Consider the following 17,560-nt stretch of genomic DNA (forward strand, 5'->3'; position numbering starts at 1 on the left):
AACTCCACGTCCGTCTTCATCCCGCCTCCTCCAAGTGATTTTGCCCTGATTGGGCTTGTTAAGCCCACCCTGCGAGGTTCCCAGCCAATTAAAAGGAAGCAGGTCTGATGACATCATCTGATGACACGTCATCAGCCGGTTTCCTTAAAGGGGCCATGTCCACATTCATCTTGACAGTTGTGCTGTCAGTGTTCTACAGCATTGAGGTGCTGCAAACACTGACAATCACTACACAAAGGTGCACGGCTGCACCCAGGCTCTTCCATGACTCCCTCCATAAGCTTATGGAGGGGGTCACAGCACGCAGGGAGATTCTCTTCCCTTCCAATGGGCGGTAGAGACCTCCCCAGGAGACCAACGTAGCCTGGTTGCACATTGCACAGGAGGACATAAGCAGGGATGTTGTCAGGAGGACCAGGCTGCAGTGATGCAAACCTTTCAATGATCTCAGTAGATCACGAAACGTTACTGCAAAGCCACACTCAGCCTCATCCTGCTGTGCCTCTTATCACATCCCCATCACTCTGCCTTCCCTATCCTAGTCCACATCATTACTCACACCAACTTACCTTACACCTCCACTCATCCCCCTCTCTCTATCTACATTATCACTTCCCCATCTCACTAGCCACCCCTCACACTCACCCTCATCCTAGTCCAATCATACCAACTAACAACACATAAGGGTAGGCACTTGGGTGTTTTAGCCAATGTTTGTGTAAACTTTCTGTCAATGTCAAGCACTGAAGTCACCACTTTGCCTTCTTGGACAGATTTGTGTGCACCTTTGAAAGTGTCTTAGTGAGTTCCAGTGAATGGTGAGACATAATGTTCCCCCCTCCTCCCCCGAATGATGATGAGTGTGAAAGGAATGGCTTGGACATTGTCGGGATGCTTTATGGTGTTGGTGTGGGGTGGTGCCAACCTGGCGCATCACGTGACAGCCAGAGTGTACAGTGTCAAGTGAAGTAAATCTGGACACGGTGAGGCACAACGACCCTCCGAGATCCCTGCGCTCCTCCAATTCTGGCTTCTAGCGCATCCCCAATTTTCATTGCTTCACCACTGGCGGCCATGCCTTCGGCTGCCTGGGCCCCCAAGCTCTGGAATTCCTTCCCTACACCTCCCCACCTCCTCCTTTAAGACACTCCTTAAAACCTACCTCTTTACCCAAGCTTTTGGTCACCTGTCTTAATATCTCCTTATGTGGCTCAGTGTCAATTTATGTCTGATTACGCTGCAGCAAATCGCCTTGTGATGTTTTTACTACATTAAAGGCTCTATACAAATGCACGTTGTTGTTTATATGAGAGTGTATATTCCATTTTTTTTGAATAAAGTGAGCATTTTAAAACATTGAGTCGTGACCGGACAGTAATTTTCTGTTATTTACAACACATTGTCAACAAGCTTCATTTACTAGGGGTTAACAGCTATGATTTTCTTATTTGATCTACCTCACTAAAAATGCTAAGAGAAGACAGGACTAGCAATTTCACTGGTAACCAGGGAGGGGAAATTCGGTTGATTTGCGCCTCCCGTTAACGCCCTGGGCGCGGCGCCGCCAACACCTCCCACGAAATTCAATAACCGTTAGTGCCCCGCGGTGCTGTGCTGCCGGCTGCTATCTTCGGTAGTGGCCCCTGACTTACCGCCGACAGGGTCAAGGGGGCCTCCCTGTGGCCGGAGCGGCGCAAATTAAAGGGGAGGTGCTGGGCGGCCATTTTTGTTGCTGCCCGCCTGCCGGCACCTGCCCCCGTTGCTGTCCCCGGCCTCCTGTGCAGCCTCCCCGCGGGGTGCCGGCTGCGCTCCGTGAGCCCGGCATTCCTCTTGAGTGCCGGGCTCTTTTGCCGGCACTCCGATCGCTGGTGGCCCAGCTGGGCCCCGCATTGCGCTGCAATAAGGGAAGGCTTGCAGTACTGTGGCACGACGTGCCGCAGAGCGTGGCGCTGTGGCACGTAGCCCTGTGATATTCACTCGCAGCGCCTCAAGAGGGAGGCGGGGCTGTTCCAGTAGCGCCCCGCCTCTCTCTTGGGCCGCTACCAGTGAATTTCGGGCGCGGGGGTGCTAATTTTTTCGGTGCGCTAAAAGTAGCGCCCCGGCGAAGTAAGCGCCCCAAAGGGGGCGCGATTCACTTTTTCCCTCCTGGTCTTTGATTTTTATTTAATTATTTGAATTCTTCAATATTAATGCTTCTGAAAGGTAAGTAACCATTGTGGCCTTCTCTTACTGCACTTGCTTTTATATACATTACACCATTGGTATTTGACTGAATGTTTTGTGTTTCATATCTAATAATTATAAGTAAAATTATTAGTCATAATGGCCTGTCTGACTGAGCTTGGTCGCCACTATTCCTAAGTGAGTGTGAAAGTAGAGCACAAAACTGCATTTAAATGAGGAAGCTGATCGCTGCATGCAATGAATAAGTGTTAACTCCTTGGGGTCATCCATAGACAAATTATAGTTAAAAAAAAAACCATAGGCTCTGGATCATAGGAATAGATATGGCCAGAAGAAGGTTCTATAAAAATACTAATCCCACTGCCCTGCTCCCTCAGCAACAACTTGCATTTATATAGCACCTATAACAGAGAAACAAATCCCAAGGTGCTTCACAATCAGACAAAACTTGACACCAAGCCAAAGAAGAAGATATTAGAAAGGGTGATTAAAAGCTTGGTCAAAGAGGGGGGACCTTAAAGGAGGAGTGGGAGGTGGAGAGCTTCAGGGACCCCATTGTCAGATGCAGGGCTACGGGGAGTCAGCAGGGAAGGAGGATTAGTTTTGGATTGCTTGCCGTAAGAATTGGCACAGACCTCCTTCTGTGCTGTAGGCACTGCTATAGTTCTAAAAAGGCACAGTAACTATGGACCCAGCTGCAAATTTACTGTATTCAGATACATATTCAATAATAGCCAGAGTGTAAAAGAACGGCACTCAGTCAGACAGGCCATCATGACTAATATCTTTACTTATAATTATTAACAACAACAACTTGTATTTATATAGCACCTTTAATGTAGTAAAACATCCCAAGGCGCTGCACAGGAGTATTACAAGACAAAAAAAAATTTGACACCGATCCACATAAGGAGAAATTAGGGCAGGTGACCAAAAGCTTGGTCAAAGAGGTAGGTTTTAAGGAGCGCCTTAAAGGAGGAAAGAGAAGTAGAGAGGCGGAGAGGTTTAGGCAGGGAATTCCAGAGCTTAGGGCCGAGGCAACAGAAGGCATGGCCACCAAAGGTTGAACAATTATAATCAGGGATGCTCAAGAGGGCAGAATTAGAGGAGCGCAGATATCTCGGGGGTGGGGGCGGTTGTGGGGCTGAAGGAGATTACAGAGATAGGGAGGGGCGAGGCCATGGAGGGATTTGAAAACTAGGTGAGAATTTTGAAATCGAGGCACGGCTTAACCGGGAGCCAATGTAGGTCAGCCAGCACAGGGGTGATGGGCGAACGGGATTAAATAGAATTATGAAACACAAAAGTCAAATACCAATAGCGCAATAAAATATAAACAATTACAGTAAGAGAAGTCCACAATGGGTTAATTACACATCGTATCGAAAATGACGAGCTTTGACTTAAATTTAGACAATCTCTCTACATAAGACAGGTTTAGGATTGAAACATTTTCTTGGGTTGGCATGAAGTAGAAACTGGTCCAAGTGTACATCAATCCAGCTCCATTCAACAAAATTATTTATTACAACGAAAGCTTCAAGATGGTCTATTTATCCACTAAAATCAGATTTCAGATAGTCTCTTCCAGGAAAAGTGCTACAGTAATACAGATATGGAAAACCAGGCTGTTTAAATCAGTCTAATGGGGCAGCTGGTTCAGACTCAATGGGTAGAAACAGCAGCGGTTTGCTTTATTCTAATTAATCCAATAATTTTAAATAAAATGTCAGTGTTATGGGACTTTAGTTCTCTCATATGTTACAAAAAAACTGTGATGCAAAGGCCTAAATTAATTTATCTGAAAACACAAGGGCGATTTACGTAGTCGCTGAAATTTGTTGTTTTATATGAGGTCCCAACCTTTGTTGAATTTTAAGGATCACCACAGTCATTTCCCTATTTCTTTCGCATTCCAGTTTAGTTCCTGGCTAAAGCTTTGATACAAAATGCATCAACCACGCATAAGGGTGATTCACGCCACCCTCTACACAGCTTATGTATGTGCCTGGCCAGAATATTCGATATACAGGTTGAGCGTCCCAAATCCGGAGTTCCGGAATCCGGAATGCGGGACGATTGGTGGCAGGGGTCCGGAATCCGTAAAATGTTCCGGAATCCGCACACCCTGAGGGAGGCTTACCAAAAACCGGAAATAGCGCAACCTGGGCCCAGGCATTTCCAGACTCGGCACGTGTTTCTGATGTCCGAAGTCCGGAAATATCGCAACCTGGGTGATGTAAGAAAACTACTAGGCACTTGGTCTAAGCGTTAAACAAAGCTTTAATCAACTGTTTTACAACATGGAGGTCCAGTTGTGTCCTTCACTCGTTCCTGTTAAGAATGTCCTGCGCAAGCTGGGCCCGTGCCCGAGTATTTATACTCTCCCTGGACACCGCCACCTGCAGGCCGCTCAGTATTATTTCATAAGTTTTTCTTTCATGAATGACTGATTCATGTCACTGGGCTCGGGCGTTTCCGGACTTCGGACATCAGAAACACGTTCCGAAGTCCGGAAAAATCTGAAAACTGGCTCAGCCTCGGTCCAGAGGTTGCCGGATTCGGGACGCTCAACCTGTATGGAATTGAATGGATCAAAGGATCTGGAGATATGATATTGTAAAGCCAGGTATCCTGTTCCTGGGACTAGGGACAGGGTCACTGGCAAGGCTTGGAAGCTAAGCAGAGCCAGGCCTAGTTAGTACCTGGAGGGGTGACCATCAGGGAACACCAGATGCAGAAGGTCACGGAAGGAGCCCCGAGGAGGGGCGGTTGGTGAGAAGGTCACGGAAGGAGGGGCGGCTGGTGAGCAGGCCCGGGCGTTGGGCTGAGGAATGGTGGAAATGGAATGGCGGCGCGCACAGATGCAGCGGCTTTGCTTCTCCCAGGACGGTGCTATTTACGTTTAATGTTAATGTTATTTGTACTGGACTTATGGGAGCTTGCAAGATCACATTTCGTTGTTCATGTACTTGTGCAATGACAATAAAGTTGAATTATTATTATTTACACCAAATTAATTTGCAAGAAGAATTTTTAATTTCTCACATTTTCTCTAATCTTTGATACCACTCATATTAGTGCAACAAATAAAAAAAGAACTTGCATTCATATAGCACCTTTCATGACCTCAGGACATCCCAAAGTGCTTTGCAGCCAATTAAGTCATTTTGAAGAGTAGTCACTGTTGTAATATAGGGAAACACAGCAGCCAATTTACACACAGCAAGGTCCCAGAAACAGCAATGTGATAATGAACAGATCATCTGTTTTTAGTTATGTTGGCTGAGGGATAAATATTGGCCTGGACACCGGGAAGCTCCCCTGCTCTTCTTTTATATCCATCCAAGGGGGGTAAACAGGGCCTCGGTTTAACGTCTCATCAGAAAGACGGCACCTCCGACAGTGCAGTGTTCACCTCAGTACTACACGGAGTGTCAGTCTGGTTTTCTGCTCAAGTCTCTTGGAGTGGGACTTGAACCCACAACCTTCTGACCAGGAGGCAAGACTGCTACTGCTGAGCCAGAGCTGAGGCTACATGAACACCTCCAGTAAGCCGGAGCAGTTTCAAAATGATCACTGATTACTATCTACCAGATTCTCTGCCTTTCTTTAACAAGTGTACCTTTGACAAAGCACTGACATCTGAAGATATCATTAATTATATGGATTATAGTTTTTTTATTGAAAAAAGCAGCTAAAAGATAATGATCTAATGATAAAAGATAGAGAGATTTGCCTGACACTCTTTGTGTGTTAATTCTTTACTGCTTGAAGTTGAATAAACCGAGAGCACAAGCATGGAAATTACTAGCAGTTTATCTATGGAGATAAGCACAGTTAAATTTTAAATGTTCAAATCCCACCACGACAAATTGCGAAACTGAATTCAATAAATCTGTTAATTTTGGGGCCAATTCCAGAAATTGACTGAATTGTAAAAACCCAACTGGTTCACTAATATCCTTTAGGTACGATAACCTGCCACCCTCCCTGGTCTATGCGGTTGATTCTTAATGCCCTCGGGACAACGAGGGATGGGCAATAAATACTGCCTTGTCAATGTTGCCGTATCCCAAGGAACAATAATGCAAAAAAGTATTCAATTCTACATCAAACAAGAAGTAAGGAAATTCCAGTTAACCAATTTCAGCTTATTATTCATTATACTTGCATGTGTCTTGGGCATCAATATGTAGAGTGCCTCTGTGATTAGCGTTCATTAATGACTCAGTGTCAGCAAGACACATCATCCATTTTACTGCCCTCAACAGACTATGCTCAATAACAACTTGCATTTATATAGCGCCTTTTAACGTAGTAAAATGCCCGAAGGCTCTTCACAGGAGCGTTATCGGACAGAATTTCGCACCGAGCCACAGAAGGCGATATTAGGACAGGTGACCAAAAGCTTGGTCAAAGAGGTAGGTTTTAAGGAGCGTCTTAAAGGAAGAGAGGTAGAGGTGTGAAGAGGTTTAGGGAGGGAATTCCAGAGCTTAAGGCCTAGCAGCTGAAAGCACGGCCGTCAACGGTGGGGTGAAGGAAATCGGGGATGCACAAGAGGCCCGAATTTAAAGAATGCAGAGACCTCAGAGGGTTGTAGGGCTGAAGGAGGTTACAGATTACTCATTCTAAATAGTCCTCAAAACATCATTTCCCCATCACCGCTATTCTCAGACCTGTAAAATTTGTTATGCAATTCATACTTATTGATTAAAATATACTTCCAAACTCAAATTATTACTTAATGAAAATGTGTCAATCTTTGAGCTATCAATTACATTTTTTCTTCCCAAATGATTGGTTTTGGCAAACCTTTTTGCAGTTGTTTAGAAACACAGTGACAATTATGGCTTGCTCTTTCCCACAGACTTTCTATGGGCTTTTGCACGACAAGTTACTGCCAGCCAACCATCCAAAACGTGCAGCGTCCTGTGTTCATGCTCCGCACGAGCCTCCTCCCACCCATCTTCATCTAACCCCATCAACATATCCTTCTATTCCTTTCTCTCTCGTGTGTTTATCTAGCTTCCCCTTAAATGCATCTTTGCTACTCACCTGAACTATTCCTTGTAGTAGTCAGTTCCGCATTCTCACCACTCTCTGGGTAATGAAGTTTCTCCTGAATTCCCTATTGGATTTATTAATGACTGTCTTCTGGTTATGGCCCCTAGTTCGGGTCTCCCCCCACAAGTGGAAACATCTTCTCTATGTCTACCCTATCAAACCCTTTCAAAATCTTAAAGACCTCTATCAGGTTACCCTTCAGTCTTCTCTTTTCTAGAACCCCAGACTGTTTAATCTTTCCTGAAAGGTCTAACCTCTCAGTTCTGGTATCATTCTAGTAAAACTTTTTAGCACCTTCTCCAGTGCCTCTATATCCTTTTTACAAAATGGAGACCAGACTGTTCACAGTACTCCAAGTATGGTCTAACTAAGGTTCTATACAAGTTTAACATAACTTCTCTGATTTTCAGTTCTATCCCTCCAGGAGTAAACTCAGTGCTTTGTTTGCTTTTTTATGGGCTTATTAACCTGCATCGCTACTTTTAGTGATTTGTGTATCCGTACCTCCCGATCCCCCTGTTCCTCTAACCCATTTAGACACTTATTTTCCAAGGAGTATGTGACCTCCTTATTCTTCCTACCAAAATGTACCACCTCACACTTCTCTATACTGAAGTTCATTTGCCAATTACACACCAATTCTGCATGTTAATTAATGTCTTCCTGTGTTTTGCTGCAGTTCTCCTCGGTATTAACTACACCCTCCAATTTGGTATCATCTGGAAATGTTGAAATGATACTTCTGATTTCCAAGTACAAATGGTAAATGATAGTGGTCCCTGCATTGATCCTTGTAGAACACACTTCCCACCTTTTGCCAGTCTGTGTAATTACCTTTAACCTCTACTCTCTGTTTTCTGTTTTGTAGCCAGCTTTCTATCCATTCTGCTATTTGTCCCGACTCCACATGTTCTAACCTTAGTCATGAGTCTACTATGCGGTACCTTATCGAAGGCCTTTTGGAAATCCAAATATATTACATCTACTGCATTGCCCTGATCTACCCTTTCTGTTACTTCTTCAAAGACTTAAATAAGGTTGTTTAAGCGTGACCTTCCCTTTTGGAAGCCATGATGACTACCCTTTATTATATTTTAAGTTTATAGATATTTTTTCTATTACATCTTTGAGTGAGGATTCCCTTTTTCAATATAGGAATCACATTAGCTGTCCACCAGTCCTCTGCCACTATTTCCTATCCTAATGAATTTTTATCGATATGTAATAATGCCCCTGCTATCTCTTCCCTAACTTCTTTTAATATGCACAGAGGCAAACCATCCAGACCAGGTGTTTTATCTGCTGTAAGTTTCATTAGTTTATCAACTATCTCCCCCCCTTTCTATCTTAAATCTCTTTTTATATCTATATTGATCTCTTCGTCTAATGTCATATCCACCATGTTAGTCTCCCCAATCAATACTGAGGCAAAGGGCTGGATTTTGCCAGCCCTGGGGAGACGGGTTTGAAGGCGGGACTGCTGGGAAAATGGCAGAATTTGGGGGCGGGTGCCCATCCTGCCCGCAACCTGCCTCCATGCCATCTTGCCAGGAGGTGGGTAGCCGTCCCGCGCCGGGTCCCATCTCTTTGGAGGTGGGAAGGGATTACAGCCACTTAACTGCCTGTTAACAGGTAGTTAACAGGCAGATAAGAGGATTATCCCCATTTTGCCCACACAAGTGTGGGCTTCCCGAAGGCTCTGAAACCCGTCAGGGTCACTGAGGCGAGTAGTGGGTCTGCGGGGGTCGGAGGTGAGTGATGGGTGCAAGTGTGGAGAGGTAAGTATGTGAGGTGAGTGGAAAGTGTTAAAAAAACAGTACTTACCTTTGTTTCTTCCTGCAGGCTTCAATCGGTGGGTATGCGGAGAGTCTCGCACCTCCGCGGTAGAGATGACAGATGGCCGTTGCATTCTCCAATGCAACAACCATCTAATTTCTGCAAAAGAAAAAGGTTTGATGAGGTCTTGAACTCAAGAACTCATCAAACTACAGAAAATGTCAATGTTTGACAGCTTCACAGAGCTGTCAAACGATGACAATTCATATGTCAAAAATCTTTGACAGTTGAAACATCATATGTTGACTGTCTTTTCCTTAATTGGCCTGCTAAGCCCACCTGAGCGGGCTTAACAAGGTTAATCAAGGGACAATAACGTGGGTTGGTCAGAAGTTGATGGAGGCGGGGCTGAAACCTGACAAGTGGGGGTCCCGCCTCCAAAAGCTCCCCATTGGCAAAAACCAGCCCATAGTCATTATTTATTATTTCTGCCATTTCTCTGTCATTACCTGTGAGGTTATTGTGTGTATCCCTTAGTGGCCCTATCCCTATCCTGATTTTTCTTGTTACTATTTACTATTTCTTTCTATATTCCTTGATCATTTAATTTTGTAGTTTCTCTTTGCCTTCCTAATTGTTTTTTTTTTACTTCTTTTCTAACCTTTTCGTATTCCCTTTTGTCATCCTCTTTGTTGTCTATGTACTTAGTGTGTGCCTTCTTCTTTAGTTTCAATGTTGCCATTATTTCTTCACTCATCCACGGTGTGTCATTACTGGCTGATTTGTTCTTTCTTATAACTGATGAGCACTAGCGCTCAAGCTTTTATCTTTGTGACCCAGAAGGTGTGCACCGCGGTGTCTAAGGGGCTATATAAGAAAGTTTCAATCACTGTTGCAGATGTCTCAAGTTGCTGATGCTGCCAAATTGTGCCATTATGATGTAGAATTTATCCACCCATAAAATAACAGGAATAGCAACAGCTCTTTCTAAACCTCCCGGCCCAAAGAATTCAACAGGCCAAACCAGTGGATATAGGAGTGTGCGGCCTGAAGGCTGCGCTAAGTGTATTAATTTATATAATTTTTATAAATATAAAAATATAAGAGGGTCATTGTTACAAATCTCATCATCGTAAAGAAACTACTCATGAAATAACGCTGGACAGCCAGTTGGTGGCGCCGTCCAAGGAGTATAAATACTTGGGCATGGGCCCAGCTTTCCAGGAACATTTTGTAAGACAGGAACTAGTGAAGTACAACTAGACCTCCATGTTCTGAAACAAGTTGATTAAAGCCTTGCTTTATACTCGAACCAAGTGCGTAGCGCGTTTTATTATGTCAGTCATAAATATAAGATAGTCACTAATAAGGAATTCAGGAGAAAATTCTTCACTCAGAGTGGTGAGAATGTGGAACTTGCCACCACAAGGAGTAGTTGAGGCGAATAGCACAGATGCATTTAAGGGGAAGCTCGATAAACACATGAGGGAGAAAGGAATAGAAAGATATGCAGATAGGGTGGGAGGAGGCTCATCTGGAGCATAAACACCGGTAGTGACCAGTTGGGCCGAAGGGCCTATTTCTGTGCTGTAAATTCTATGTAATGTAGCCCTGGAAATTGGGCATCCAAATTAGAGCGCTAATTCTGAAAATCTTTTTTTCCTGAGCCACCTTCAATGCATCAATTACTTTTTGAAGGTAGGGCACCCAAAACTGCACAAAATCCAAATCTGGCTCACCGGTAGATCTGTGCCAATTCCCAGGGGCTCCAGCCTAATATGGGGCCCCCGGTAGGGGAGCTGTGGACACAGTTCACCATAAAACTAAACTGCACCGCCTGCCGGTTGCGTTATCTGGAAGGCACAGCTGGCAGTGCCTGGAAGTTGAGCATGGTGGGCGGGGAGGTTTCCTTATGACTGTGGCTCCGCCCCATGGTCCCAGTGGTGGGAAGACATGGTCACGTGAGCAGATCGGGAAGATGCCATTGGAGCCTCACAGCAGGGGCGGGGAGGCGATGGGCTGGATTTTCATTGAGGAGGCGTGTTGGAGGCGGGACTACAACTTTCAGGGTTGTGGCCAATCCACGCAATTTTCACTTGACTGACCTTGTTAAGCCCGCCCAGCGGGCTCAGCAGGCCAATTAAGGGCCACCCGGCAACAGGTGACGTCACGGATTGACATTTCATCTGTCAAGAGCTTTTGACAGGTGAAATATCAGCGTTTCACAGCTGTTTGAAGCTGTCAAACACTGACGATCTGTACTCCAAGTTAATTCCTTCCTCTCGGGCTGATTTAGAGATCTCTCCAGAACAGAAAGCTGAATGCTACAACTTTTGACAGCTCACGGCCATTCTGCTTTCTGTGCCGGTGAGATGAGGGACTCCCGAGACCTGAACGAAGGAAGGCTGTAAAGGTAAGTAAATGTAAGTAAAACTTCTTTAAACACTTTACACACACCAAACACACTTACCTCTGCACTCATGCACCCATCACTCACCTGAACACCGGACATCTCGAACCCTCCAAGCCCTTCAGCCCGACGGTCTACCTCGCTAACTTGGCGTGGTTTGGAGCCGTTGGGAATCCCACACTTCAGCGATAAAAATAGGGATTAGGCTAAAAACTGCCTATTAACTACCTGTTAACAGGCAGTTAATTGGCACTAATCCCCTTCCCGCCTCGGGGAGGCAGGTCCCAGCACAGGTCAGGTATCCGCCTCCTTTGAAACTGGCATGGGGGCGGGTTGGGTGCGGGATGGGTTCATGCCCCCCGATTTCGCGATTTTAACCCCCCACACGCCTCCAATCCTGCCTCCACGGCCCAATGAAAACCCTGCCCGATGTCTCTGTAGGTTGAATATTTAATCTTTAGGCATTTTGTTGTGCCTTTGTGTTTTAACGGATGGAAGCGGGCGAGGGGATTGTGTGGGGGAGGCCCCCGATAGTTCTTGGTGCCCAGGGCCCCAAGAATTCTTCATGTGACCCTGTTTACTGGAGATCTGTACGAGGAAGAGGAATGTCTTTCAAACACCCTCAATATATAACCAAGTATTTGATTAGCTTTGTTGGTAACAGCTTCACACTGATTGGAAACTTTGAGTGAGTGATCAGCCAACATACCCAAGTCTTTTTCCTCCGCCACTTTGCTAATGGATACCCTTTCATCATGCGCACATGTGCCTTTTCCTGGGCACCAAGAACATTCGAGGGGCCCTCCCCCACAATACCTATTGCCTCCATTGGTCACAGGATCATTCAAGGAAGCCACTTTTGAACGCGGTGAAGCTTTCCTTTAAATGGTTAGTTCGCGGCAGGAGCTCAGAGTTGGATTACCATCTCTTAGCATTACATAAGAACATAAGAAGTAGGAGCAGGAGTAGGCCATACGGCCCCTCTGGCCTGCTCCGCCATTCAATAGGATCATGGCTGATCCGAACCTAGACTCGCGTCCACTTTTCTGATTCTTTTCTGATTTACTTTCTAGTGTCAAAGCAAATTTTACACGACTGCGGTGCAGCACCAGAGCTTACGAAGCGGTGCGTACCTGCCCGATGGGGCCTCGTGAGTGGGCTTGATGCTCGCACTGCGGTCTCGCCGGACAGGCCCAGGCTCCATCGTGGGCAGGCCAGTGGCGGATGTCGTGGTCGTCCATGTGGACGAAATCCGTCTCAGCAGTCCCGGAGGCAGACTTCTCCTCAGTCGCTAAAGGAGATAAAAAGATGAAATAAATTCAGTAGGTCCAGGTGAAATCATCAACAAGCAGGACTAAAAAACCTCACGTGTGAACAAAAGAGTTTTAAGTTAATTCAGCTCAGTCCTAAAGGCAGAAGGATGGAAGTACAATATCTCAGACAAAGACAATTCTTCCAAAAAAAATCTCTCCAATAAATGCTTTTCTATCTTTTTGGAATAAAATACCAATTACACATCAAATATCAGGATAACAGATATTTTTTTCATTACACCTTAAAGCAAAATAAACAAAGAGAAATGCAGCAATTTTGTAAATTGAATAAACAGTTGATTAAATCAAATTATATGGAATGGTTTTTCAGTTTAGCTAAGGCTGTGATAAAGGGCTACTCATGTCTTTTATTCATTAAATTTCCGATTATAAATCCACAGATCTGTCTGATGGTTTGATAACCGCCAATCTAGTTAAGGTCAATAATTGTTTTAAACAGTACTTTCATCAGACATAATGGCTATCCTAACAACGATGGAAATCTGTCTAAAGAAACTAGGTCTCCATTGGTTGAATCCATCTCAAAGGAGGAAGTTAATGAACCATAATGACACTGCAGTATCCACAGTCTTTCCCAGATGAATTCTATAAAAGTTTTTCACCTAGAAATGGCTCCACTGTTGATCAGTTCTAAGCACACTTGTATGTGTAAGCAATTACTGGACTTGTAGCAAGTTGCTTTTATCAAGGTCTCCAATGCAATGATCATAGACCTATCTAGAATTTACATAAGAACATAAGAAATAGGAGCAGGAATAGGCTACTTGGCCCCTCGAGCCTGCTCCGCCATTCAATGAGATCATGGCTGATCTTCTACCTCAACGCCACTTTCTTGCCCGCTCCCCATTAAAGCACTGCTGCACATGCCAACTATCTCTAGGGTTCTTCCTCCCCTTGCCAAGTTCTATCCCAGTCTCCTATTTTAATAAAGAAAGAACTTACATTTATACAGCCCTTTTCACGACCTCAAGACAATCCATAGCACTTCACAGCTGATGAAGTACCTTTGAAGTGCAGTCACTGTTGTAATGTAGGCAATTTTAACTTCCTGTACTAGTCAATCACCCCCCGTGGCATTACACACGGGGAGTGAGAAATTGGAGTAGCGTCGGACAGCAGTTCAAAACAGACACTGCGGAGGGAACGTGCGCCCAAAGCCTGTGGCTCGAAGCTTGTTGGAAATTGGGCCTCAGGCCTCACCTGCATAAAACCGGCGTGCTGCATCAGGACGCCCAGTTAGAGCCACAGGAAAATAGTCCAGCTCCCACACCAAGCCGGCCTGCAGGTAAAATTTGGGAGAGGGGCTGCGGTGACTCGGAGGGGAGGTGGGTGACCAGGCGGGCAGGGCCCAAAGTACTGTTGTGGGGCCGGAAGAAGCACTCCTGCTCCTCTTGGCTCCACGATGTGGAGATGCCAGTGTTGGACTGGGGTGGACAGATGTGAGAAGTCACACAACACCAGGTTATAGTCCAACAGCTTTAACTGAAATCACAAGCTTTCGGAGCGCTGCTCCTTCATCAGAGCGGGGGAGTCCAGAACCAGGGGTCACATTCTAAGGATAAGGGGTAAGCCATTTAGGACTGAGATGAGGAGAATTTCTTCACCTGACGAAGGAGCAGCGCTCCGAAAGCTTGTGATTTCAAATAAAGCTGTTGGACTATAACCTGGTGTTGTGTGACTTCTCACCTCTTGGCTCCACATAAACGTTAGGTATGTGAGACCACACCTTGAGTATTGTGTGCAGTTTTGGTCACCTTATCTGAGGAAGGTGTTCTTGCCATGGAGAAAGTGCAGCGAAGATTCACCAGACTGATACCTGGGGTGGCAGGAATGATGTATGAGGAGAGATTGGGTCGATTGGGCTTATATTCACTCGAGTTTAGAAGAATGAGAGGGGATCTCGTTGAATCTTATAAAATTCTAACAGGACTAGACAGACTAGATGCAGGAAGGATGTTCCCGATGGCGGGGGAGTCCAGAAGCAGGGGTCACAGTCTAAGGATAAGGGGTAAGCCATTTAGGACTGAGATGAGGAGGAATTTCTTCACCCAGAGAGTGGTGAACCTGTGGAATTCTCTACCACACAAGGCAGTTGAGGCCAATTCATTAAATATATTCATGAAGGAGTTAGATATATTTCTTAAGGCTAAGGGGATCAAGGGATATGGAGAGAAAGCAGGGACCGGGTACTGAATTTGGATGATCAACCATGATCTCATTAAATGGCGGAACAACCTCGAGGGGCCAAATGGCCTACTCCTGCTCCTATCTTCTATGTTTCTATGTAAGTAAAAAAAAGTGACCTTCCCTTTTCATTGGCAGCCTCTAGCAGTCTCTTTAAGGCTCACTGGCTAGGCTGCTGTTGACCCGGGAATACTGGCACGGTTTGCGCCGAACTGTTGTTTACCGTTCACCCAAGCCCCACACTAACTTCTTCAGTGAGAGAGCCTGCCTTAGTCTTTGCACCAAGTGGCTCCTGGTCCTCAGTGACATCAACCCGCAACTAAAGTCCCTCAGTCTCCTCACCTCTTAATTCACCACACTCCCTGTCCTCACTCATGCTTAACAGAAATTCTCCAGCTCCCATGACATACCTTAGACGCAATGGAATTTCATCCCACACCTGAGCAGGGCGCCTGTCATGGTCATGCCACCCCCCCCCCCCCTCCAGGTGAATCTGTCGGGAAGCTAGCAAGTGCCCCTTTGGACTCCACAGGGGAAGTTCATGCCTCTGCTGTCCTGGGCTCCACAACCGCCCCCCCCCAACCCCCTCCAGCCGTGAGACCCCCCTAGAACACCCCCTCTTCTGGTGGTTTCCGGGCCACCCGATTTTCATCCTCTTCCCTCTGGCCAGCTAAAGCTTTCCATCAGAAACGGGCAGGCTGCTGACTGGCAGGATTCGAACAAGGCCCGGCAGATTCTGACTCCCGACGCATATTCCCCTCGCAGGATTGCTGTCGGCTGCTGCTGGGAGATAGAATAAGTGTTGAATTTCCGTAGCATTCCTGTTTTAAGCCTGCTGTGTACGGGCGCGCTACGGTGCTGTTAGATTGTAGGAGGAGAAAAAATAAACATGAAATGACCAAAAAGTACATAAAATTGGTCGCCTTATCTGAGGAAGGATGTTCTTGCCATGGAAGGAGTTCAGCGAAGATTCACCAGGCTGATACCTGGGATGGCAGGAATGATGCATGAGGAGAGATTAGGTCGATTGGGCTTATACTCGCTGGAGTTTAGAAGAATGAGAGGGGATCTCATTGAAACTTATAAAATTCTGACAGGACTGGACAGACTAGATGCAGGAAGGATGTTCCCGATGGTCGGGGAGTCCAGAACCAGGGGTCACAGACTAAGGATAAGGGGTAGGCCATTTAGGACAGAGATGAGGAGGAATTTCTTCACCCAGAGAGTGGTGAACCTGTGGAATTCTCTACCACAGAAGGCAGTAGAGGCCAATACATTAAATATATTCAAGAAGGAGTTGGATATATTTCTTAAGGCTAAAGGGATCAAAGGGATATGGGGAGAAAGCAGGGACAGGGTACTGAATTTGGATGATCAGCCATGATCGCATTGAATGGCGGAGCAGGCTCGAGGGGCCGAATGGCCTACTCCTGCTCCTATCTTCTATGTTTCTATATGTTTCTATGTTTAAATAGCACTCCCCTAGCTCCCTGCCGACTGAAAACCGTCCCCCTCTACCTGTTGTTCCTAGCGGCCAGCGCTGAGGCGGGGGGGTGGGGGGGAGCGAGAATCAATTTCTGGTCTGGGGCACTACCGGGGTGATGTGCACTTGGATGACGCAAGAGATCGTGGCGGTAGTGTTGAGCGCCACCGCAAACCGCCAGTTAAATTTTGCGGGCAGCACTAAAATCATTGCGCACAGGCGGTAAGTCGTTAGCGCCGCCCCCCCCCACCCCACCCCGAGGCGCTAACAGGCGGCGCTAACCAACCGAATTTTTCCCCCAAAGATTGCTGCTAACCAACCAACGATATATTGGAAATAGAAGTTAACATCTCTCGGCGTACCTTTGGGATAGCGAGTTTCTCTCCCGGACATTCTTCGGTGTCAGAGGAAATGTAGGACTCGCTGAACGACACTAACGGATTTATTCTGGGCTTGTGGATGGGCTGGAAGGTCAGTTGGGTGCTGAGCAGATTGCTGACAGCCCTCAAGGAGGAACTGACATTGGGAGGCAAGGAAGGTTCAGCCAGAAGGTCTGTGATTAGTCCATGGGCCTCACCCATCACAGCTATATCGACAGTGACACTGGTGCCTGAAGACTGAAAGAAAATGAAAAATGTAAATACATTGTTACATCAACTGCAGCCCAACAAGGTGCATCAAACGCTTACTTATCCTTCTATAAATTAAATGTATAAACTCTGGTTATAATTCAGAATAATTTTCCATATCCACTGCATTACAATCAGCCTGACTAATGCTCATTAAAATGAATTAGCTAATTCCATAATTCAGAAGTAGAATGTGGCCTGCCCAGTAGCATTCTATCTTTCTTGTTAATTTTCTCATTGATCCACCAATGCTCAAGGGTGAATAAGGAGGTGAAAATAATGATACGATTTAGCTGGTACAATTTAGCTGGTTACTTTCATCTCCCTTCAGCAATGATACGACTTTTGATCTCAAGCATAACTTAAAGTAGGTAACAGCTAATTTCAAACAATACACCTTGAATTAACCAATTCATGTGCATCCTAATCCTATCCCAAAAGGTTTATAATTCTTATTATTTAGTATGACCCTGAGGACATCTCTACCTTGTTG

At 45.7% G+C, this 17,560-nt stretch overlaps 1 protein-coding gene across 1 annotated transcript in view; it reads right to left on the reverse strand.

The window, feature by feature from the left end:
- Window positions 1-17,560, reverse strand: part of pde3a (phosphodiesterase 3A, cGMP-inhibited) — a 548,293-nt gene that overhangs the window by 112,624 nt on the left and 418,109 nt on the right. Inside the window, exons 3-4 of the mRNA XM_086010030.1 lie at window positions 16,801-17,055; window positions 12,571-12,728 (exon numbers count right to left, since the gene is read on the reverse strand). Coding sequence (XP_085866156.1) covers window positions 12,571-12,728; window positions 16,801-17,055 — 413 coding nt within the window. The remainder of the gene's footprint in view (window positions 1-12,570; window positions 12,729-16,800; window positions 17,056-17,560) is intronic.

Source organism: Somniosus microcephalus, chromosome 17, assembly GCF_052327205.1.
Source record: "Somniosus microcephalus isolate GS21.2 chromosome 17, FLI_Smic_1.0, whole genome shotgun sequence".
NCBI lineage: Eukaryota > Metazoa > Chordata > Chondrichthyes > Squaliformes > Somniosidae > Somniosus > Somniosus microcephalus.